The 24,406-nt window shown below is 31.4% G+C and overlaps 1 protein-coding gene across 2 annotated transcripts in view; it reads left to right on the forward strand.

The window, feature by feature from the left end:
• kkv (hyaluronan synthase-like protein kkv) overlaps positions 1-24,406 on the forward strand; it is a 217,316-nt gene that overhangs the window by 188,313 nt on the left and 4,597 nt on the right. The window contains exons 18-21 of one of the 2 annotated variants that reach the window (XM_069835543.1): positions 1,298-1,440; positions 2,336-2,496; positions 13,779-13,955; positions 22,215-22,382. In XM_069835543.1, the coding sequence (XP_069691644.1) occupies positions 1,298-1,440; positions 2,336-2,496; positions 13,779-13,955; positions 22,215-22,382 (649 nt within the window). Of the gene's footprint in view, positions 1-1,297; positions 1,441-2,335; positions 2,497-11,210; positions 11,388-13,778; positions 13,956-22,214; positions 22,383-24,406 lie in introns of both variants that reach the window. The other variant, XM_069835542.1, reaches the window with a different exon arrangement.

The raw sequence follows: 24,406 nt of genomic DNA on the forward strand, positions 1-24,406 counted from the left end.
ATCCATTCCAATGGCCCTTCCAAGGTGTCGAAGCGCCCTCGGAAGTGCTCTTAGTGGGAGACTCCACTGAAAATAATGAAAATTTTCCAAAATATTTTTATTTGCTATTTCACTTCTTTAGAATGTATATTTTCATAAGTCAAATGGATTTAGTTTTATTCTGGTTACAAATATGTTTAATATATTTTTAACTCTAGTCTGTAAGGAGCGTGACATTTAAAGAGCAGTCAAAAGTAATTTTTCATCAAAGAATTCTTTTTTTACAAATTTCTTATAACAAATCTAGTAACATTTTGTTCTAAAGTTGGTTCCCTGAAATTACAAGATGAATGTAACGGAGGAGAATTTTAATAGACATGTGTTACATAAATAATAATTTTACTTTGAAATCCATTTTTCCGTAAGTTTATTTTTCTTAATTCAACACCAACTTTTTTATGCCAAATATTAATCAACCTGGATGAAATTTTTACTGCAAGTATTTATAAGGTAGCTGCATGTTTATATGTATTTATTTTGTAAGAAATGCTGTTAGTTTATTTTATTAATATTTTTATCATGAGTTATAGAAAAAAATAACATTTTCAAATTTTCCAAAACATTTTGAAAGTGAATAAATGAGTTATTCCATAAAATGAATGGATAGAAATGTTTCTCTATGTTTTATCAGTGTAACCAAAACAAAGGAATTTTAAAAACTGAGATCTTCTACTATTAACTTGGATTTGAAAATATTTCTCAAAAAATATAAAAAAAATAAATACAGAATTAAAGGCCAAAAACATTTGGAAGTTCAAAATTTTTATTTTTGTTAGTTCTTTATATAGTAAACATTTTCTCAAAATTTGGTTGAAAAAAATGATTAGGAAAAAAGTTGTAATTTTTAGTGGAGTATCCCCTTAAGGAATGAATCCTAGCAGAGATATTGCGGAGGGCTGGGAACCCATGAATGGTTGTGGAGAGGACGCACGCCCCGTAAGCTGACAAAGACATGATTCTTGACCTGAATATGTCTATGAAATGAGATGAAGATGAATGATGTGACAACTAAATTATTTTTCTATGCTTGAGTTGAAGGGAAATGGACCGTGGCAATGAAAATTCCAACTCAGCATTTCCCTAAGTGACTGTAGAAAACCACGGAAAATCCACAGTCAGGTTGAACCACGGACCTCCCGAATGCGAGTCCCATGCGGAGCGCATGAGCTACCTCGCTCGGTTACTTGAAATACATTCTTCTAATCTTTAAGAGAAAAAATCGCCTGCCTTTGTTGCTACTGTTTAAAATGTGTTGCAGAGTGCTGGATCCTCACGGCCAACTGACATCTCGAAGACGTACGGCATCTGTCAACAGTCGGGACCATCACCTGGGATCCCTGGCTGAGGATCCTGCAGAAGAAGATCAGATTCACGATACGGACAGCGAGACTGTCGCTTCTGGTGAGCATTTGACAGATGGTTTTAAGGGCCAGAATCAACCAACATGTTATAAACATGAGTTTCAGCAATAAAATAAAAGAGAGAGAACATGAAAAAGTTAGCAAGTTTATGAGTTATGAGGGAAACGCTTCATCACTGCACAGTAAACTGCCACCATTTTGAATTTTGAAAAAAACAAAAACAAAAAAACAAAAAAAAAACAAAAAAAGTATATATAATGTTTTTAAATCGTAAAAATATTTTTTCATATAGCAGAAGGACAGTGTTTTACACATACCAATTTTCATTATTGTACAAGACACAGTAATGGAGGAAAAAAATGTTGAATACTTCCAAAAATTTTACTGCTGTAAGCTGTACGTAACCCCTTAAAGGAAAGTAAGTGACATGAATTTAATAATACACTCTGTAGTTAAAACAGCTTATAAACGAATGAATTGGATTTTTACTTTTAATTACAATAAATGAATAAAATTTCTTTAAAAAAGTACGAGGCTCTATTATCAACATTAACGATAAAAATTACATCAGGTACCCTGCATTAAAGCGCTAATTTTTCCCAGGAGTTTGTGACTACGATTATGTATGCAGAATGGATGTTGAAAGAAGCTCTTCATCTTAAAATATGGCTTTGAATAACTATGATCTAAAAATTGAAATTAAAAACGAAAAATGTTTTCATACCTAATCTTTGAATGATGAAATTGATGAATATTACAAACAAATTATATATTTCTTCATTTTATTTGTCTTTTTTATGATATGAAACACATTCGTAGAACGGTTATTCCTGTTTATACTAGCATACTTTGAGGGAGTTTACATAATGAACTCTATTTTACGGAATTAAAACAGATACATTCTCACGTTCTTTATCTGATTGACTAATGTGCAGAACCGAAGCAGGAGAGAGACGACATGATCAACCCGTACTGGATCGAGGATCGTGATCTCAAGAAGGGAGAAGTGGACTACATCTCGAGCGCAGAGACACAGTTCTGGAAGGACTTGCTGGAAAAATACCTCCACCCCATCGACGAAAACAAGGAGGAGAAGGTCTGTGTGTCCTCTCGCTATAAATTCATGGAATATTTCACAAACATGGAAACTTATTCTCCTGAGAACTCATTGATAATGCGGTACAAATTTATTGCTCAATACATAATCCCTCCAATATGAAGAATCAAATCTTGCTTCATCTACAAACTATTCTTTCTTATCGGATTATATGACGACATCGACTTTTCAAATTATGACTATCCGTGTCAAAAATCCAAGTCTGTGGCCTTATCATTAAATTATTTTCGTAGTAGAGACGAAAGAGTGTGTATTAAATTACTATTGTTCCCCTTCGATTAAGGTCCGATAGATATTGATTATATTGATTCATTACTGAAATGGTAGCAGTGTTATCTAGAAAGTAATAATTGAAAACCAACTGACATGATGTATGCAATAGCTAAGGTGTAGGCTACTATTTAACAGTCACAGGTTCAGATTCCGGTTAGAACATGGATCGTCCCCGGTCATTTTTCCTAAAATTCATTCTTCCGGATAGTATTTCCTAAAATTATATTTTTCTTAAAACTACCCTTTTAAATATTGAATTAAAAAAATTTTAAACAATTGAATTAAAAGTGTATTCCTTTAAAGTTTACAGCAGAACAGTACATGCTAATACAAGTAAGTATTGAAACCCCCGATTTTCATTCTTATAAATATTTATATGTGAACCCAAGCCTAGTAACTAGGCCAGGCTAGGAAAACTGGGCGACAATTGTGGCAATACGTCACTCATCGGATACGTCACTCACCCTTTCCTTCCATCCCCGCGTCATTGACTTGATAGGGGAGAGGATTTGTATTCAGTGTCTGTCTTATATGATTGCGTACGAGCCACAGATATGTCATTCAACGCCGGTGGACTATGGACGGGGAACCAACGCTTTCCCCATGCTTTTCACCCCTCTCTCGCCAGTTCTGTACCACTTAACTAGACAAATTGATAAACTTTACTTAATTTTTGGAACTGTGCATCGATGTACCCCTCTCTCTTTCAAACACAAAAATAAATACCTAATAAGTAAGCAGTATTTCGAATAGTAACTTCAAATTTTCTTTAATTGATTAACATAATTCAATTCAAGTTAGTAATTGCTCGTTTATATGGTGAAAGATTCCATCACGTGTACAATTATGTGGCATTCAATTTCTCTCAAATTAAACCTATAGCTCTATAGTTACAGTACACTGTTATGTTCGATGTTAGGCTTTGTACTTACCTGCCATTGCCTTGAGACACAGGTATACTTCAGGAGGCGAGACCTGGTATGTGAGTTACGCGAGAAATGGAACGTTAGGCGGTCAAGAAAAGAGATTGGCGTGGGTGATAGTCGTTAATATTACATGAATCTACAGACACGGAAGTTGAGCTCAGACTAAAACCTTACTTTCCCCCTCCAAACCCACTGGTGAGACAGACACAGTGCATGATGGGGTCATAGGACAGGTGTTGCCTTGTCTACCACACAGACCTTTCCTTCTTCCGAGCGATAGCATCAGGGTTTCAAAACTACCAAACTACTACTAATATTCCAAATACTATTTAACTGTTTTATAGGTCGATGCAACCTTTCAGCGTAAAAAATTTGAAGGTCCTATGCAACCTTCCAATGTTGAACGTTCCCTTGTGAGTTCAAATTTCCTTTTCTTTGCAGAAAATTGAACTTGGCTTCTCAGCGTTGTAAACGGAAACAGTATTACTTTAAGGGAATACTCAACTTAAAATTTGGAGAAAGTGTCATAGAAATGAAAAATTAAATTTCTACACTAATTTACGTGACAGAACTAAATCAATATGCAGAATTCTTCCCCTATTCATTGAGAAGTCACAGTCAAATGCACAAACCCAAAAAATAAAAAATGATAATTAAAAGTGATACTTCAATTAATGATTGATTAAAAATTGAAATATTTTTTATTTTGAAAAGTATTGGATCTAATGAGCTGAGATTTTGCATGTTACTTTCCATGTATAGGATATATTAAACTTTTTCTCCAAATTTGAAAAAGATTGGCCAAATAGGAAAAAAAGTTCCAAAATATAGTTGAGTGTCCCCTTAATCACAGTAAAGAACAAAAATTCTGATTCTTCTGTACAAATTTATCGTTGTGCGAATCTGAAAGATAAATCAGTTAGAAATCATCGCTCAATCTTTAATTAAAGAGAAACTGAAAGGGAGTAGTCAGTATGGTCAGACGATGTTGATATGCAGCTTCTTTATCTTATCATCCGGATATGTTCGAATAGAGCTATAGTGGGAGTCTGCTCACTTCATAAACGTACAAACACGGCATCGGCGTCTTTTGAAGAAAGCGCTTTTTTTTTTCAATATTTCCTTTCTATTGTGTATAAATCCTCACCATCTGGTTTTTATCTGATAACATCGTGTACTGTTTTATGTACCATTTAGTTCATCCTTGCGTAATTTCTCGTTACAACAATTTATTTAACGTTTAATTCTAGTCCCAGAGATGCTTTAAATACGGTAAAATAATAAGGCGGAAATGGAGCAATGGTGGAATGAAAGTAATATAGAAACCAATGTACTCGGAGAGGAAGTCCCCGAGCTATTTAGTTAGTATGACCATCCCAGCAACTCTTTGCAAGAGGAGTTGAATGAACAACTGGAATGAAAACATGAATGAATAATTTGAAAATATACAGGGTGAACCGTAGTAATGTTATTCATTTCAGGAGGTTATTCTTTGAGATATTTGAAACAAAAAAGTTTAATATAATTTTGCTCGTTTTTGCGTCCTTTCCGATGTAAGATTTCTTTTACATGAAACAAATTTATTTAAAAAAGCAGAAAGATTACTCAACTGAATTGTTTTTAAAATATTTCAAAGTTTTCGACATTAAACAAATTTATTATTTTGTTTTATTAAAATATTTTCACAAAACTCTGAATAACTTTGAAAGGTACTGTATATACATTAATGTAAAACTAAAAATATGAATTCTCTGCGTTTGTCTGAACCAAAATGTAAAACCCAACGCAACTTTTTATCATAGCATGAATGAAGGACCCAGATTATTATACAAATTTTATTCCAATATAATTTTAACCACGAATCTTCTCCAAATTAATAAAAAAATATAAAAAAATGTATTGGATTTATAGTTTGGTTTTAAACACATTAAACACTTTTTAATCTGTATTCACTCTCAATTTTAATTGTATTTTTTTTTGTCTGCATTGGAATCCCCTCCTGAGCACTAGTCTTACTCATTCAGGAGTCGGCTAGTTCATCTTACATTATATTAACTTGTATTCATTTCAAACTTACTAGCAATAAAAATACATAAATAATTTTCAAAGTATGTTTTGAGAAAGCCATTGATTTAATTCCCAATATGTTCATTAAATTTAAGAGAGGAGTGTATTATGATAATATATTATTGAAAGAATTTTACTTTTGTCTTTTAAATATGCAGAAATTTTATCCGAACAAATGTAACATTTTAAAATTCCCTTTCAGAACTACTCGTGTAAGTTTTGTTCGGATCAGACTTCTGCATATTTAAATGACAAAATTAAAATTATTTCAATCATTTATTATCATAATACACTGCTCTCTTAAATTGACTGAACTTATTGAGAAGTAAATCAAAGACTTTCCCAAAACACTCTTGAAATATTTCATATGAAACAATTTTTATCTCGAAAATAATTTAAAAAACGAGCAAATTTGTATCAAACTTTTTTGTTTGAAATATCTCAAATAATAACCTCCTGAAATTATTTACATTACTTATGGCTCACTCTGTGTAATGTTGAAAATGATCTGATATATTGAATTGATTTGTGACAATTGCATAAGTTAAAGAAGCATAACGGACCCACCAGTCTAGAAGAACTTTCTGGTTTTATTCAGTATTACCACAGTCTAGTATATACAGTCACGAAGCTTGAGTTTATGAGAGTACTAGGAACAATAGATTGTGCAGGTACTATTTCGTATTGTATGTGATGATGCGATAGTAGCGATCCTAGTGGTTAGCAACTATCTATGGGTACATATTTACTACGGATTGAGCTTCGTGACTATGTATACTAGACTGTGGTATTACCTTGATATAATCTGTAATTTCATAACTCTTGACATATTAAATTTCAGTACATGCCTGAAAACTCAAACAGCACATTTAATTCTTTTAAAATTACTGTGAAAGTCTGAAATCTCATAATACTGATTGTCTACTTTCTTAGAATAAATTTATACGCAATAATATTTGGCTAAAAATGCAAAGTAGGTTAAAAGTCGCTTTCCCCAAACATTTCCTTACATTTGATTACATTCAATTTACATTTGACTACACATTCCTTTACAAATTTTGTTCAAAACAACAATAACAAGACATGACATCGGAAAAACAGTTGACACACGAACATGGTTGCCAATATTACATCAGCTATTCATTTATTCAAGTCATGATATCTGTATATGTGTGCAAGTATGAAACCTAACAAAGAATATTGGGGAAAGCGACTTTTGACCACCTTGTATAATTACCTCCTTGATAACTTTCTGTAAACAGTTCTGGTTTTAGTAGTTATCTTAAAAATAATAATTGATTAAGTTTGAATTGAGCTGTTTCAGGTTTAATAATTTACGATATAATTATTTATTTCTGTCCATGTAACTAAAACCAAGATGAGTTCTCGATATAGTTTGATCCATGTTTGTGTAATTTCCCTAAGGGTCTGCAGTCGTGTTTGCAGCCAGAAACATCAGCACAGCGTTGCATTCGACCACGGCTTAATCACTCTTATTCAAAGAGAGTAATGTTTATCGGTAAATCCCTTCATCATCAACTGCTACACACAAAACAAGCCACTATCTCTGTGTGGAATATACTAACAAGACACCATAAAATTAAACGCAAAATATATCACAAGATACGTCAATTCCATTAGAGCCAGCGTCATCCGGCTATCATTCAATAAAGTTATCGAGCAGAGTAACAAAATTTGGTTACTTTACATAGAACGGCAGGTCACATCAATATTCGATCACCTCTCATTTCCAAAATTCAAAATTTAGAAGTGCACAAAAAATATTTTTGTGAAACAAAAATCTTTGGAGCTTATATATAATATATATACGATGAAAAATTTTCTCTAGTGAAATTTAAGTGAAATGAACGAGAAAATTAATTTAACACTCGGTCTAAAAAGAATATAAAAGAAAAAAAAGTGATTTTGCTTGTCATTATATAACGAGAAAATTTTGTGTCGAAGCAAGAAGTATACAGTATACACTTCTACAAAGCCAAATCTTTCTTCACTCTCTTCGCTCGTGTAAGTTTACTGAACTGTTATTGTTGTAACATTTTTTTGGACACTTCATCTAAAACTTTTTTTCTCATAAGAATGATAAAAAGCGAAAATTCTGTCATTATTCTTGAATGTATCTTGTTCTGAAGGTCTTTAACTATTTAATAAAGTCTATGTTTCCCGTATTACCATTTAAAATTAAATGGTTTTGTTCTTAATCAAAAATGTCAAATACTGAGACATAATTTTTCTTTATAAGTTATTTATTTCTTACAATAATATTTTTTTATTCTTTTACAAACCAATTTTACCATATTTTTTTTCCTCAATAAAGAGGACATAATATTATATCATACATAGTGAAACTTCTATTCTACGTATCTTGCTTGACCTGTCATTTTTTAACTCACTTGGAAAGTAAATTTTCCCTATTTTCGTCCTTAATTTAAACAGTTTTTTCGATAAAAATTATAAAAATACTATAGTCTATGTGACGTTCAGTGCAGAAGTGATGTACGTCAAAAATGGATAATGAGGGTTAAAAAAACATTCTGTAAAATACAGAGCAAAGTAGCAATTAATATTCAATTCATCTAAACTATTAGTAGTCAGTGGATAACAAGAAGGCCATATTAATTGCTACTTTGCGCTGTATTTTAAAGAATTTTTACTTTAAACCTCATTACCCAGTTTTGACTTATACCACTTTTGCTCTGAACGGATCATTATACTGATATCACTTCTACTGGTATGTTTATCGAACTATCAATTTTTTAATCTTTCACAAGATCATTTTTTTTTTTTTTTCATATTTCGTTCGTGAGTCTGAACATCTTTGTTCTGAAGCAAGAGGATAAACCAGCTCAAGCATCATTATTCTGCTTATTTTGATATGTAAATTTTGAACTCTTTCACGAAGTCCGTTTTTCTCTCTTATTCTTAATCTAATAACCTTCATTTTGAGTCAAACAAGGCCCATACCTGACATCACTAAAAATTCTTGAGAAATATAAAGAAAAAACCCTATTCAAATATTTACATTATACTCTATTTTTTTTCGCCGAATACTTAAGAAATTTTGAACTAAAATTTCGGACTAGCTTAATATCAGAACTTCAATTTTTTTATTTAATCAGAACAGAGATAATGCAAAGTTTGTGTGTAGAAGTTTGTGAGTTACAAACGGGAAGATACCGAACATATAACGCATTTAAAATCAACTCTCTTTAAATGCATGGCATGATAATGTTTCTGTCATTAAGTTGTGAATGAACTATCACTGACAAACTACTGACTCGAAACTATCAGCATCTTCATCCTAGTTGCTTGCAGCTAAGGACTAATGATGACGTTTGTGACTTTTCATTAACATTTCAATTTATTGAAATAATCACTTTTATCTTTACATCACATCTACGCTTGTTGCAACTTTCCAATTTTCTTCACTTAAATGTGTTTCATTTCGTGTTCTTTGTAGCTTGAACGTTCTTGTATAGCCACCCCTTTGAGTTTACGTTTACTTACAGTATATCTGACATCATTTTTCATTGCGAGAATTCGTTCTTCTTAGTTTCCATAAAGAGAAACATAAACTATGTTTAGATAACAAATTTTATTAAAAATCAAATGGGATGTGGAAACGTAATAATAATTTAATTATGTTACATGCAAATAACGATGACTTAATTTTTAATTACTTCTTGAGGAGAGACAGTACCGTAATGCTGAAAGGTAATGAATTTAAAATTTTTCACGAAACGTGCCATTAAAAATATTGTGATATCGAAGAAGTGACTTTCGAGATGTCCTCTTTGTGATCATAGACCCTTCTTCTTAAGTACTAAGCTGATTTTGTGAATATAATATTCAATTAATTCAGAAATTATATTAGTGAGTATCTATCAAATTTTTTTTTACTCTGAAACCAATAGTTACGTATTTCATATTCTTACGTATTGAGCAGGACAAACGTATTTAATCGATGTAAACTGGAACAATTTTCGTCTTGATTTTCTGTTAATATAAGATATAGCATTGACTTAAACATTGTAGATTATGTATTCCCAAAATTTGATCCAAAATAGTATTTGTTAACTACAGTAAAATATTTCAAATTAAGAACTTAAACGTTTCATAGTTTTCTGGTCAACCTTTATTTCATTATTTGAAACAAACTCTATTGTTAAATGAATCATTCAAGAAATAAATCGACAGATGCTATAATGTTTTTTCAGTAAACACTATACGCGCCACCTACTGAGGTACACGGAAATACTTTTCTGTTTTTGTATAAGTTACCGTTAAAACCCGAAATCCATCAAAACCAGTTTCAACTAGTAAAATCTAGTTTTAAAAATGTAAATAGATAGAAAGCGAGTTTCCGTAAGATCTAGAATCAATGACAGGTTACACTTGGTCTGTTTAGATGTTTGGTTTGTTTAGGTTCTTACCAAACAAAAACCTGAACAAACCAAACCTAACCTCTCATTAATTCCAGATCTTACGAAAACTCGCTTTCTATCTATCTACATTTGGTTGAACTAGTTTTTAATAGTTGAAACTGATTTTGACGGATTTCGGGTTTTAACAGTAACATATATAATTAATCGTATATGCCAAGAATTCAAGCAATAAATTTAAAAATAATTTCAATAAATGTGACATTTAACATACAAAACGAAAATGTATGATAAATAACAGCTGTAGTATATATGGCATGGGTTATTTTTAACAACAAAATAAAAAGTGCTAGGGCCTACAATCAAATTATTATACAAAACTAGAAATTTAGGTAGGAAATTTAAATCATCTTCTTATTACTATTTAATTTAACTTATAACACAAGTGAAACCGTCATTTAGGACATTAAAATTTTTGGTTGCAATTTCCCTGAGATTTTAAAAAATTTTATAATACATTTAAAGAAAATTTCCGTAAATTTGTTTTATAAATATAGTGTAAACAAATAATTATAACTTTATTTTTTAATTTATATGACGCTGTTTCTACTCAGAAAATGAACTCCAACACAGTAATAAATATTTATCAGTATACGAGATAAGAAAAATTTACCTACAAAATCATCGCCTTAACCAGAAAAATCAAGTAATATTTTCCTTTTCATTATTTCGTGTTTATTCCTTTCAATAATGACATCACTATTTATAATATTATACAAATTGGACAAGAAGGTTCAACATCATCTGACATAGCTCTAATAAGCAGACTTCTAGGATGAGTCGTCTTGCTTCTGAATCACGACTTCTAACAGACAACATAACGTCTCTGTGACAATAACTTATAAACAGTGAATAACCAAATCTATTGATAATCTTATGTGTACTAATTGGTTTTTCAGCGGTTCTTACTTTTGTTTTCCTTTTCTTAATCTTCTTTTCTCCCCTAGCGATAATTGTTATTTTTTAGGCAAGAGTAGCCAAGGATTTGAAAGAATTGCGGGATTCTTCAGTGTTTGCTTTCTTTATGATGAATGCGCTGTTTGTGCTGATCGTGTTCTTGCTCCAACTAAGCAAGGACAAACTACATATAAAATGGCCGCTCGGAGTCAAAACCAACATTACGTATATCGAGGATACGCAGGAGGTAAGATACAATAGTGAGTAGCGAATTCCTGTGCATCGGTTGCTTCGACTCCCAGAGAGAGCAAAATCGAAGAGATCTATACAGCATTCTTCCTCAAGGTCTTTCTGTTTGGCACAGTTAGGCTACATTCATGACATAGGAATAAAATTAGAATAGCAGAATAGAGGAAATCTGTCGAGAAAAGTTGTTCTGCTATGAGTATCACGAAAAAATAAACCTTCCCTATAAATGTCTCTGCAATCCAGTTTAGTTTCGCCAGACTCCGTTCGTCTGTTATCAAGAGAGAGAATTTGTCCAACCATTTTATCATTCTCATATAACTACTATAGTGTCTTATTTTCAAATTGTTATAGGCTAATGCTCGCAATTAGATTTAAGGCCGATAAAATGTTTAGTGATTTCCCTCGGAAGGGCAGAAAAGTCTTTGTTCCCGTATGGTACATTTTTGGTTCATTTAAGAACCCTGTCTCTAGTGGTGGCGCCAAAATTTTAATTTAGAGTGGCATTCGGGTAAGCAGAATTACATCAAGGCGTTCAACCCTCTCCTTTGTGCCCCATATCGTTGAAATTGCTACTGGAGTAGATTATTAAAGATCAAGACAATATTTCTGATATTAAATTTTTGTTCTGATTAGCATGTTATTTGTGTACAATCTAGGATCGAATGAAGTTAAAGCTAAATTAAAAATTTATATCTTTCAGAAGTTTAAACATTGACATTACCGACATAATGCGCAAGGATAAGAGAAGTTGTGAAGTAATTGCCAAGGAAAAGTTGTGAACTAAATTGAACAATTAATTGAAGTAATAAACAAATTCGGTTATAAGCGTTGTGAAACAAATTTTATGCGCATTTTCAATATTTGTGTTTGGAGTGAGGCAAATAGGTGAACACACGTTAATTTTGGACGGTTATTAGCTCTCCGAAACTTTCGCTTATTGACATCGTCCCTGCTTGTTCCTAGATAAAAACGTTTCGGCAAAAATTTATAAATTACTTTGTTTCAGTCGCCTGTTTCAAAATCAAACTCTGCTAGTATTCTCGTCTATGACTCCATGTCATCTGACCGACGATGAATAACGTTTTCATGTGAAAGAGTTACTAAATAAAATACTATGAAATAAAATACCTTTAATAGACTTATATTACTTTTTTTTTTCAAATTAAAGCCTTTAGAAATCTTATCCTTGGCTTTCGCATATTGCCTTCGTTACTCTAGGGCGAGTTTACTCGATCGTCACTCGCACAATGTAAGGGCTCGGATACCTTCTCTCGCTAGGACTGCGGCGCCCACACTCCACGCTCGATATGCAGCCTTTTAACATCTTCGAGATCTTAGCGCGTTTTGCTGTTCTCGCCCCTTCATGTGGTAGCTATTAGGTTACGTCTATTTTCCGCTGTCCCCTTCAAAATTCTCCAATTTAACAGCGGAAATCATAATGAGACAAGTGGTCGACAAGTTTTGGAGTTCACATAGACGCTTTTTCTCAGCTCCAACTTCCTTTGCTAATTGCTTTTTCTCAATGTTTCTCCTCCATTTCCCCATTGACATTGACATTAGCAAAAATAATTTAATTGGCATGAACTAATTTATTCAGCAGTAATTCTTGTTTTAAAGTAATAACAATAAGAGTACTGCAATAATAGTGACACTAATGAAGATTAAGGCGCACCGTTAGTCGGAATTCTAGGGCATCGATCGGATTCTCCACACAGTTTTAGTATGCAGGTCTGATGGGTTCGGATCTATCCAAAAATCCGAAATACTTTATTGTTAAAGATTTCTTTAAAATAAATAAGCAAAATGGAAACCGCTCTCATGTGAATCTGAGACCTCATTTATGATGAAATGATGATATTCATATTCTGTTTCTTATAGAATAAGTAGTTGGAGGCGAAATGTTATTTAGAGTTTGAACCGAACCGAAAAATTTACTTGCAACTTCTCTGCGAAGACCAGCCTCAGATTCCTTGAAAGTCTAAACTCTAAGTACAATTTGTTGTAACAAAGATGGGATTGGGCAGATTTCCTCGGGATGCTACTATTCTCCCTGCTTTCTTTTTATAAATTCTCACTCATAACCCCATTATAATCGTTTCGCAAGGACGTGTTTGATCTTGCCAGTCGACAAATACCTTTGTCATAGATGATTGATTTCATATCTGACTGAAAACTTGAACTGGAAACAGATTAATAAGAAAACATTAATCAAGATGACTGTCAAGTTTTACAAAATGTTAAATCTGTGGCCTGAGAGACCGTGAGGACGAACTGATTGTTATATAGACGCGGAGATGCCAAACGCTGAAGCCTTTTTGGGAGAACTTCCAAGCAGCCGATGCGGGACCTGTGTTAACTGTTGCTATGTGTTGTAAACGTCTTTTTTCAGGCGCGGATTGCTGCCGACCTCATCGAGCTGCGGAACAAGTCGGTGTTTGCTTTCTTCATGTTCAATGCTTTGTTTGTGCTTATCGTTTTCTTGCTGCAACTCAATAAGGACATGCTCCACGTAGATTGGCCGCTCGGGGTCAAGACTAACATCACATACATTGAGGAGACCGCAGAGGTAAAAACCAGGCAACAGGCGGCCACGCCTGTACAGTACAGTCTTCGTGTGGTGCTCCTGGACTAACGACCCTCAATTTCTTCCTGGCTGGTTTAACTGACCTTCTGGTCCTATACGATCTGGCTCGTCTGAACCTTGCTTGATCTGATCTGATATCAAACCTGGCAAGGCTCGATTTAGCCTGGCGTATTTATCACACCTGGTCTGATGAAATTAACCTAGTTTGGTCTCAGCGAATAATATCCGAAAAATTCATTGTCTTCGATATCAACGCCTAAAAATTAAACTACAAAATATATTTACACAATTATTATTTTATAGTAATGAAAACTTATGTTCAACAAAAGACTCAATAAAACAAAATATATAATTTAATTTAAGACACGTTTCTGGATAAACAAACCGTTTCAAAATCAGTACAGGTAACTTAACATAGGAAAAAAATTGAAAATTAAATAGTAACAGGCCTATAAACTAGAAAAAAACGCAAAGGAATTGTCATATTAATAGAAGGGCTAGGTAGAATATGGAATATAATTGCGTTAGAACGCTCCATAATTAAATGAGAAAAATATCTTTAAATCTCTATATAAACCACATAGAGAACAAAGATAGACCTTCATAATAATAATAATAATAATAATAATAATAATAATAATAATAATAATAATAATAATAATAATAATAATAACAATAATAATAACAATAATAATAATAATAATAATAATAATAATAATAATAATAATAATAATAATAATAATAATAATAATAATAGCTTTGAAGAATTTTCTGCAGATTTTACGGCTACACTTGTACTTCAATTCAAATTACAGTTGAATTTTCTCATTCTATTTTTTATCTGTTTTTTATTTTACTGCAAATTTTAATTATTGTAAAACATTATCTACTGTAAATTTCAGTTTATTGTAAACAAACTTCTTGTAAGACATTTTTAATGTCACACCTTAAATGTTACTGTTTAACATTCTTTGTCTTTGGCAACCTCATCAATTTGAGGAAGATTAAAAATTAATTAATTAATTAATTATTAATTAATTAATTAATAATTAATTAATAATAATAATAATAATAATAATAATAATAATAATAATAATATGAAGATACTATTATGTACTAATTTTAGAAGAGAATTTTATTTTTGGATTTCAACCGTATATTGAGACAATTTTCCAACGTTCTGGAACTAATACTGTTCTGTTATCACCGTAATATTGTCCAAAGCCTACTCCTGGTCTTTTATGATCGGCGAGTTGTTGGTTGGTTGAGCAAGGTACAGCTATTTTGTAGGTTCCATAATAAGATCTTAGGACAATATTATTAATATGATGGAACGTCAAACTTTAACAAAATTCAGCCTTAAAATATGGTTGAAACATTTAAAGCTTTCTTCTAAATATAAGCAATGTGAAAACCTATTTTTTTTATGTATAAGCTTAGTTAAATGTAGTACGATTTAGTGGCACTAGTATTCAGTAACTCAAATGATCTTTCAAAATCTGAACTTAAATGAAGAAAGGTGTTGTTAATCAGTGTAACAATATTCTTGTTGACAGCTGAATTTATTCTGAATATAAATTATTATCAATCTCCCAAATAGTGTAACAGGAGAACGAGACTGTAATTTGATCCTATTTTTTTCACTGGTTTTATAAAGAACTACAGAACTCTTTCCCGAATATTATATCTATGGAAACTGACAAATAGTTTTAATTGAAAAATTCAATGTGAGGATACAAACATAAGAGTTGAAAGTTGTAAAATCAATGTCAATATCCCTCATCTTGGAGTCGGTATCAAATCTCATTTAGTTTGCCAGATTAATAAAAATTATTCAACTCAATAAAAAGAAGCCCTTTTAAACCACCTTAATCACATGGTAACTGACGAAATATTTTTAAATCACATATTATAAAACATAATGCGATTACAAATAGAGAGTGGAAGTGAAATAACGCTGTAGATTTTCAGAGCGAATAGCTCATGTTGTATGTAGCAAAAAAGTGTAATACCAAATTGATACAAAGTTCATAGTTTCCTCAGAATTTTTTGTTTCTAAATGTTTAACAACCTCTAATTCGGTAACTATTGCAAGTAGGATCGTGATTTTTGTCCATATCGATAGAAAATCTAATAAAGAAATATTTATTCCTCTGGCGAATTTTCATAGCGAACAGATTGCAATGTTGTAGTCAGAGAGGGATAGGTTCATCTAGGGAGACAGACCTGAATTCGTTCAACTCTTACATCTGTATTACGAGAAGAAAGAGCAGTGTGTTAGAGGCGATGTTGCCAGACTGCTGGAACTTTCAACTCGATTTTATAATTAACCGTGTATTAATCACAAAACGTAACATAGGTTTTCTATTCATCTAAGTGTACCGTATCGTCCCTTTCAATCTGAAGGGTTATTTCATTTCCACTCTGTGTATCACATTTTAAATTAAACTTGAAAGCTACAGGTTTAGTACAAGGCTGTGTGTAATAATGTATAATAATGAAATTAACTTCACATATTGTTGAAGTTTTTTTTTTTTTGGTTAGTTTTAAGTTCGTGCCATATTTTACAGTAGTTCAAATCAGATTGACCTATTATATTTATTTTAAAAACATAAACGCGTTCTTAGCTTATTTCTCACCAGTTCTTAGAAATGAACCAAACTGAAATGGACTAATTTCATTTGACCTGGTTTGATTAGGTACAGCCTGGTTCTGGGTTGGTCTAGTCTGGTGTCTGGTCTTTGTGTTCATGGTGTGGTTTGGTGTCTTCAATGTACAGTCTGTTCATAACACAAAGTTCTCTCTTTTCTCATCACCATCCAAAGCACCTTCCTCAATCTTTATAATAAATCAGTGGCTTCTTCAACCCTGATTTTTATCTCATACTTCTAATGTGAAACAACTTCACCTTATAATATTCTTTACTTCAATTTTATAATAACTTAAAACAATGTTCTTTGTCGTGGACATAAGCCTAATTAGGTTTACCGTAAATTTAAAATAAAAATGCGAAGAATAATTTCAAATAACTAAATATATTTGTGGCTATAATAATATAATAATTTAGTTTAAACGTTAATAATTGCATTATATTTGTACCAGTTACATTTTTATTACAATATTGTATTGATTCTAGAAAATTCTGAATAACAGATTTTATGGGGTATATGAATCAGAGTCAGATTAAAATTAATTTTGATTGCAAAACAGATTATTGTATACATTAAGTTTACAGTTTCATATTACAAGTTATAAATTTGTGTCAGAATTTACTAGATATGTAAATTAGAAATACATCAAAATTAATTTTGTCCACAATAAAAAAATAATTGCAGAAATAAAATCTTATATTTGTATTAAATTCAAAACTGTCAGCAGCTATCAAACATATGAATCAAAACCAAATTAAAATTAATTCTGATTGGACTAAAATTGTAATTGTACAAATTACGTTTCATATTTATACTAAAACTTTCAAACTTACTCATAGAACTATACAAATTTGAATTTTTATAATTTAAAAAATGACAATAGAACTTTAGTCCCGTCTATATGAGTCACGATCTGTTGCAGGCTTCCTTCGTGAACGAAATTAAGATCATTCAAGCCATTAAAATGAAAGAAAATAAATTCACCACAATCATACAGACATTATCGTGCCATATATCATGCACTCGTCCATCATCATCTGACATTTGATCGGTTATCCAATCAGATTACAGCAGGAAGCAGCACTCTAGTGACGTCAACAGACAACGACCTCTGCCGCCTTCACCTCTCTGTATCCCATGTGTTGCATGCCATGTGTCTAAAATTAATATACTATGTTTTAATTGATGCAGAGATGACAAATAGGTATATGATTGTCTGATATGCAATACCTGTTACGAACAATAATGTTCTGGACAAGTTTATCACAAATGAATTACATTTCTGCTTTAACTCTAGAGTTCCGGATTTAATACACATTTGCTCTTCTCATCAAACAACTGATGAGGCGCCTATTAAGACTGTGTAATATAATTCAGCAGTATACATCGCTTTCATTGACTTTGCTAAGGCCTTCGATGTAGCATAACATTAATTAATTCTGAGAAATTCAAAAATCAAGTTGTGTATAAAAAATGTATTAGGACATTAGCACAACTCTACTGGAATAACAAAGCCAAGACAAGACTAAATAAATAACAAACACATTCAAACTGGATAGCGCTGTAAGACAGTAAGATTGCGTAACTCTTCAACTGCCTTCTAGAAGAAGTATTTCGAAAAATAAATAGGAATGGTGGAATCAATATTGATTACGCTTTGTCGAGGACAATGCTTTGATATCTACATTCGCAGAAGTACAAGAAAATGCTCTGAAATAAGTACACAACAATTGTAGAAAAAAGAGATTAAGATTAAACCTACAGAGCGAAAAGCAAACATTACAATTCAGGTGGAATAATACGTGTCTTGGCTGGATCACATTCTTTAAAAACATAATTTATGTTTGCTGTCCAAGGACAGGTTTTTCACTGCAAATCCAGCAATCTTTAATCTTCCCTATTTTTCACACTCCTCTTAGTCTCCATATTTCTTAGAGTTATCTATCATCTGATATCTTCTTCCGTCCAGACTTTTCTCCCATTCACTATTCCTTCAAGTGCGTCCTTCAGTAGACAACTCCTTCTCAGCCAGTAACACACACAATTTCGTTTTCTCTTCTTGATCAGTTTACAGCATCATTCTTTCTTCATCCACTCTTTCTAGCACTGTTTTTCTTATTTTATCTGTCCATTTTACAAACTCCATTCTTCTCCATATCCACATTTCAAATGCTTTTAGTCGTTCCTATTCACTTCATCGTAATGTCAATGTTTCTGTTCCATACAATACTACAGTCCACACAAAGCACTTCACTAGTCTCTTCCTTAGTTCTTTCTCCAGAGGTCTGCAGAAGATGTTCCTTTTTCTATTAAAAGCTTCCTATGGCATTGCTACCCTCCATTTGACTTCCTGGCAGCAGCACATGTTACTATTCATAGTACATTTTTCTACTTGTTATTTTACGACACTTTATCAATTACTAAAGTTTTCTAGCGTCTGAATGATATCAAGGTAATAATGCCAGCGAAATGAGTCCAGAATCCTGCGCCGAAAATTACCCAGCACTTATTGTACATCCCAAGTATAAAATTGTCATTGGCTAAATTACTATTTATTTATTTCTCTAAATTACTATAACTTCTACGAAATTCCTGTTAGCATATTCTCCTAAACTACCATGATCACTGATCAGGCATTTAAAGCGCCTGCACTGAGCGCTCATACTACAAGCATTACAAATCCCACAAGGTTTACTTTTTAGCACGATAAAGTACTATCATTGCACTTAAGGAAATGTCGTGCTAGTTCTTGAGAGCATCCCTGGTTATGATAAATGAATAAAAATGTCACAAGAGAAACTTTCAAATTCATCAGATCAAAATCTCCATGCAAAGTCTTACACGGCAGGTACTATAAAGGAAGATTTACTATAAAAATTGTAATTGCTGTATGTATGGGTAAGAGAACAACAGCTTAAAACCTGCCTTTTCTTTCTCACACTGTTAAGACACATGCTTAGCATAACTCTCCGTTATCTTTTATTTCGTAATCGCTATGCCACCAGACCAAATATAAACATTCTGTCTTTGACATTTTAAGAAATTCTTGATACTAAATTTTTATTCGCAGATAGCGTGGAGAAATTTCTCACAAGTTTCAAGAAAAGTACAACACTATGTTCAAAGCAGACACTGATCTATTTACACTAATCTACCTCAAATGCAGTGTGCGGTGTGCTTTCACTAGTGAACAGTAGGAACGTAATTAAAAGAACTATAGCAGAATATTCCACACTTGTACAGCGCAAGTAGACGAAGGAATTCCCAGATATTACTCCGACATCTGATTATCAAGCCATACAATCAAGAAAGGAAATGACAATAATTAGTTTTTTCAAATGTATTATGATTCACGTTAGAAAATATCACTGATTTATCTGTCATGATAGCAAAGTAACAGAATGAAAATAATATTTAACAATAATAAAATATTATTTTAATAAAGTGAACTCGCAATTTTCATTTACCTTATTTGTTATCTCTGACTATGAAAACACTAGTTGTTTAGGAAATGAAACAACACAAATATTATGTCAATAATGAAAAGGAATGTTACGAAACATTAAATTACACGACTAATATTACAACATACTGAATTTATGAACACTTTGAATTAATTTCAGGTTTTATTTCCTAATCAACTAGTTGAATATATAAATGTTATGTAAGGAGGATGTTTGAAATGAATATTTTTGAGAAGTAATTTCTCTGGTGGAAGATGTGACTAACTGGTTGTCTGTTAAGTACATGAAAGAGTGTAGTGTGCCAGTTATAAATATTGCAAATATGTTCTTAGTAAATGGCGACTGTAAATAATTATTCTATATAAATATAAATATTGCAAAAAAATAAATAAAAAATAAAGGTATTGGCATTTGAATGTGTTTATAGTAGAACTGCGAATTTAAAATGCACGTCTTCAAGTTAGTCTGTACAAAATTATGCTATTATAAAAGTAGTAGGTAAAACGCACAATTTTAATGTACAAAAGCACAATGCATTGGTTTTGAGTAGAAATCAGAGGTGTGGCCATGTATTAAAGAATCATTTTAAATTAATTGTTTTAAATTTTACTACCACATTTAGATATTGTATTTATGAATACAAATATTACTTTTAATTATTTTTGTTACTATCAGATAAAAACAAATTCCGCGAAAATTATTGAACTCATGTATTGCGAATACTGAAAGATAAGAGATCTTCCGGTTTTAATATTAATCCTGGTGATATGAAGCAATTGTCATCATTTTAAATCGATTTATTAATCATAATTCTAATATAATTGGAATATTGTAACTAAATACTTAGATATTCGCCTACTTTTTTGTTTCATTAGATTTGTCTTAACCCCGAGATTTTATATTATAAATTCTAAAAATTTTCCAATATTTGAAATTACACTTAAATTAACCATGGGGTAAATGTCAAATCTTGTTAAAGAAATAATGAACATTCATATTCTCTTGTGCAGATCTTTAGATATAATGAATACAATGTCTATTTCTTCTAATATTCACTCTTAACAGAACAGATTTAATGTAGCTAATTTCAACTGTATTTTTTATCTCAAGATAATTAGTAAACTAATATAAGAATTCAAAGCGTAAGAGCTATAGATATTTCAAGTAAAGTAAATATAGGTTAAATGTGTCCGTCTTCTTGCTTATCAAGTAATGTATAGTCTTATATTATTAACTATGTCACATTTATTGATTGGATCAACGTTTTCGGCAATTATTTGCCGAAAACATTAATCCAATCAATAAATGTGACATAGTTAATAATATAAGACTTCACATTACTTGATAAGCGAGAAGACGGACACATTTAACCTATATTAACTTTATTTAATTGCTTATCGGTCTACACCACCTTTTCAAAATGAAAATATAGATATGTCATTTTCGCTGTGTTATAAGTATAAGAAAATTACCGAAGTGGCAACTAAGTACATAATAACAAGAACTGTTCTATGAAACTGGGATAGACTTTATTTTTGGTAGTAAAATATAAAAACAATGTAAATGCTAAAAGTATTCATGTAAAAACCTGTATCATTTGCATTATAGGAAATCAAATGCTGATATGCATTTCTGATAGGTTGAGGGTTGGCGGACATGGCTGTAAATATGTTTAAGGATTAGATAACTTTCAGTTTATATGTTTTTGTGTACCAACAGTAGGCCTACGTAATTTGATTATTGCGTAAAAACTAAATTATTAACAAGATAAGATTTAACTTAAAAATAATAAAGAAAAGTTTCCAGATTTACGTACTATAATAATTAAAATGTTGTATGAAATATAAATTGATTTAATATTCAGAGTGAAAAAATCTCGCATTTCCTTACACAAAACGCACTGCACAAAATTTCAACTAGATTCTTAGTTCCAGAAAATTATTAGCTTTTTTGTAGTATGAGAACTAATGATTTCTTAAGAAAATTGATTTCCTTTAACTCTTATTTATCAAAGTACTCATAATACTGATAAATACATTCAAAGTTGGAATAGGGAATAATTATAACAGAATTATAGTTCATATATGCAGGAACATTGTGTAATCTTAACATATCTCTGTTGCAAGGTCCTAATCCACAAGGAGTACCTCCAGTTAGAACCCATCGGTCTAGTGTTCGTGTTCTTCTTTGCTCTCATCTTGGTGATCCAGTTCACAGCTATGATGTTCCATCGATTTGGAACTCTGTCACATATTTTAGCATCAACTGAACTGAACTTGTATTGCGGTAAAAAGGTAAACAATTTTCTTTACTTATTTACAACACTTTTCTCGATTCATTTTCAGCTTGAAAGCATTATACTTCACAGATGACGAAAAAAGTCAATTTTGTAAAACAAAATGTAAACTACGTATTTGAGAATGGCATGGCATCCCACCACAGAACACCGAGAAATACCTCGTGGACCTATATATTAGAAAAAACTATATCGTATTTGTCATTCCTGTCGCCTTACCAGATTTGAATCAGTAAACTTCGAATAATATATCAAATGAGGAGATCTTTCAAATAAACAATATGCCACCGAATTTACCAACCATGCCTACTGCCTGTAAAGTATAATTATTTAATTGAAGGCCTTTCAGGAAGAAGAATGTAATATCAAATTCTTGAAACTTGTGATGTACGTAGAAAAAGTAATTTTAAAGCTTTTACTTATAACAATAATTTACTGCGTTCAACGGCTAAATAAACTTGTATCTTTGTTTAGTCAAATGGCTATGATAATAAATATAGACCTAATAAAATATGCCCTGAAATTATTTTCCTTTCTCCTGACACATGAATTACAGTTACGTCCTTATTCCGGAGAGGTCTTCAATTTATTTATCTTCACACACTTATAAGATGAGAATCTGTATACGTAATAAAGAGTAAATATGGAACAGGTGGAAATATTTTAGTTACCAATTCTATTAGCGGAAACAAAGAAAAATAATAAATTGTGTTATTGTCACTGTAATTTTCTAATTGAAATGGGAACATATCAACACATTTTGTACAAACTGGTTCTAGAGTACCAGGTGGATCTCAAATAGATTTAAAACACTTAATATTACTGTGCTATATAAAGTAAAAAAATATTTTTTTCGAAAAGAATTGCTTTACCGGATCCCACTAAGAACCTGACACTTAAAGAATTTGGCAGAATTTTTATTTATTTTTGGGACAGTTTTACTTACTCCAGAATTCTCAAATTACGAATACTTCCAATATTGTTTAATGTCATACCACTCTGTTCTGTCACTATACAAGTTTCGGTCATCATCTATATAATATTTAATAATTTGAAACTTTTTGAACATTCTCATTGTATTTAAATCGACGACTACACTACGGTCATCTCCCTGCAGATTATTATTATTATTATTATTATTATTATTATTATTATTATTATTATTATTATTATTATTATTATTATTATTAATTTATAGTCGGCTTTACTTTCGTTTCTGGTGGTGCTCTCAACTTGTTTTCAAGCCATTTAAATTTCATCTTGTTTTTTTGTATGAAAACTTTGATGTAAAATAATGGTAAGCCATACATTTGTCTAAATTGAGATTTCACAGTAATTTACTGCAGAAATAGTGAGCCAAGCCTCTCTTAAAATGTCGTATGTACATGTAAAAATATTGGCTTCATTACACAAAATATGTCGCCTTTAAACTATGAATTTGTTACCGATAGGTACTCAAAACATGAATACGGTACATATTAAGTTTAAAAGTTTTACAATAATATACATAAATAGAAATGTTTTAAAAATAGGAAAAAATAAATTGAAGACTGGACATAAAAAAGGCTGTTAGTGCCAATATCTTTGAAAAATAATTTTCCAAATAAATAAAGAGAAAAAAGAGTCTATATCCCTGGCTCAATTCACTGTGAAAAATGTTAACTATCATTTGAGCCTAGCTTGTCCCATAGATGTGCAAAATGTATGATATTACAATACTAGCTGCAAAAGAAAGCTCAGTTTTCTACGGTTTGTCTCTTTGGAACTTACAACCTTTTTATGTCCAGTCTTCAATTTCATCTATGGTATTGTGTGAAGTCTTTAAAATGCTCTCCTCTATTATTGTCAGTGTATATTTATATGGCTTCATATTATGTTGCGTCGAGGACTTCATTTTGTTTATAAGTTTCATAACCCATTTTTTTTTCTTATTCTCCATTCACAGTTATTGGAAACTTTTATTTTTAATAAACCTTTCTTCCAAATCATCTTAATTTTTAATAATTTCAAGAGAAAAATTGT

Source organism: Periplaneta americana, chromosome 9, assembly GCF_040183065.1.
Source record: "Periplaneta americana isolate PAMFEO1 chromosome 9, P.americana_PAMFEO1_priV1, whole genome shotgun sequence".
NCBI classification, from domain to species: Eukaryota; Metazoa; Arthropoda; class Insecta; order Blattodea; family Blattidae; genus Periplaneta; species Periplaneta americana.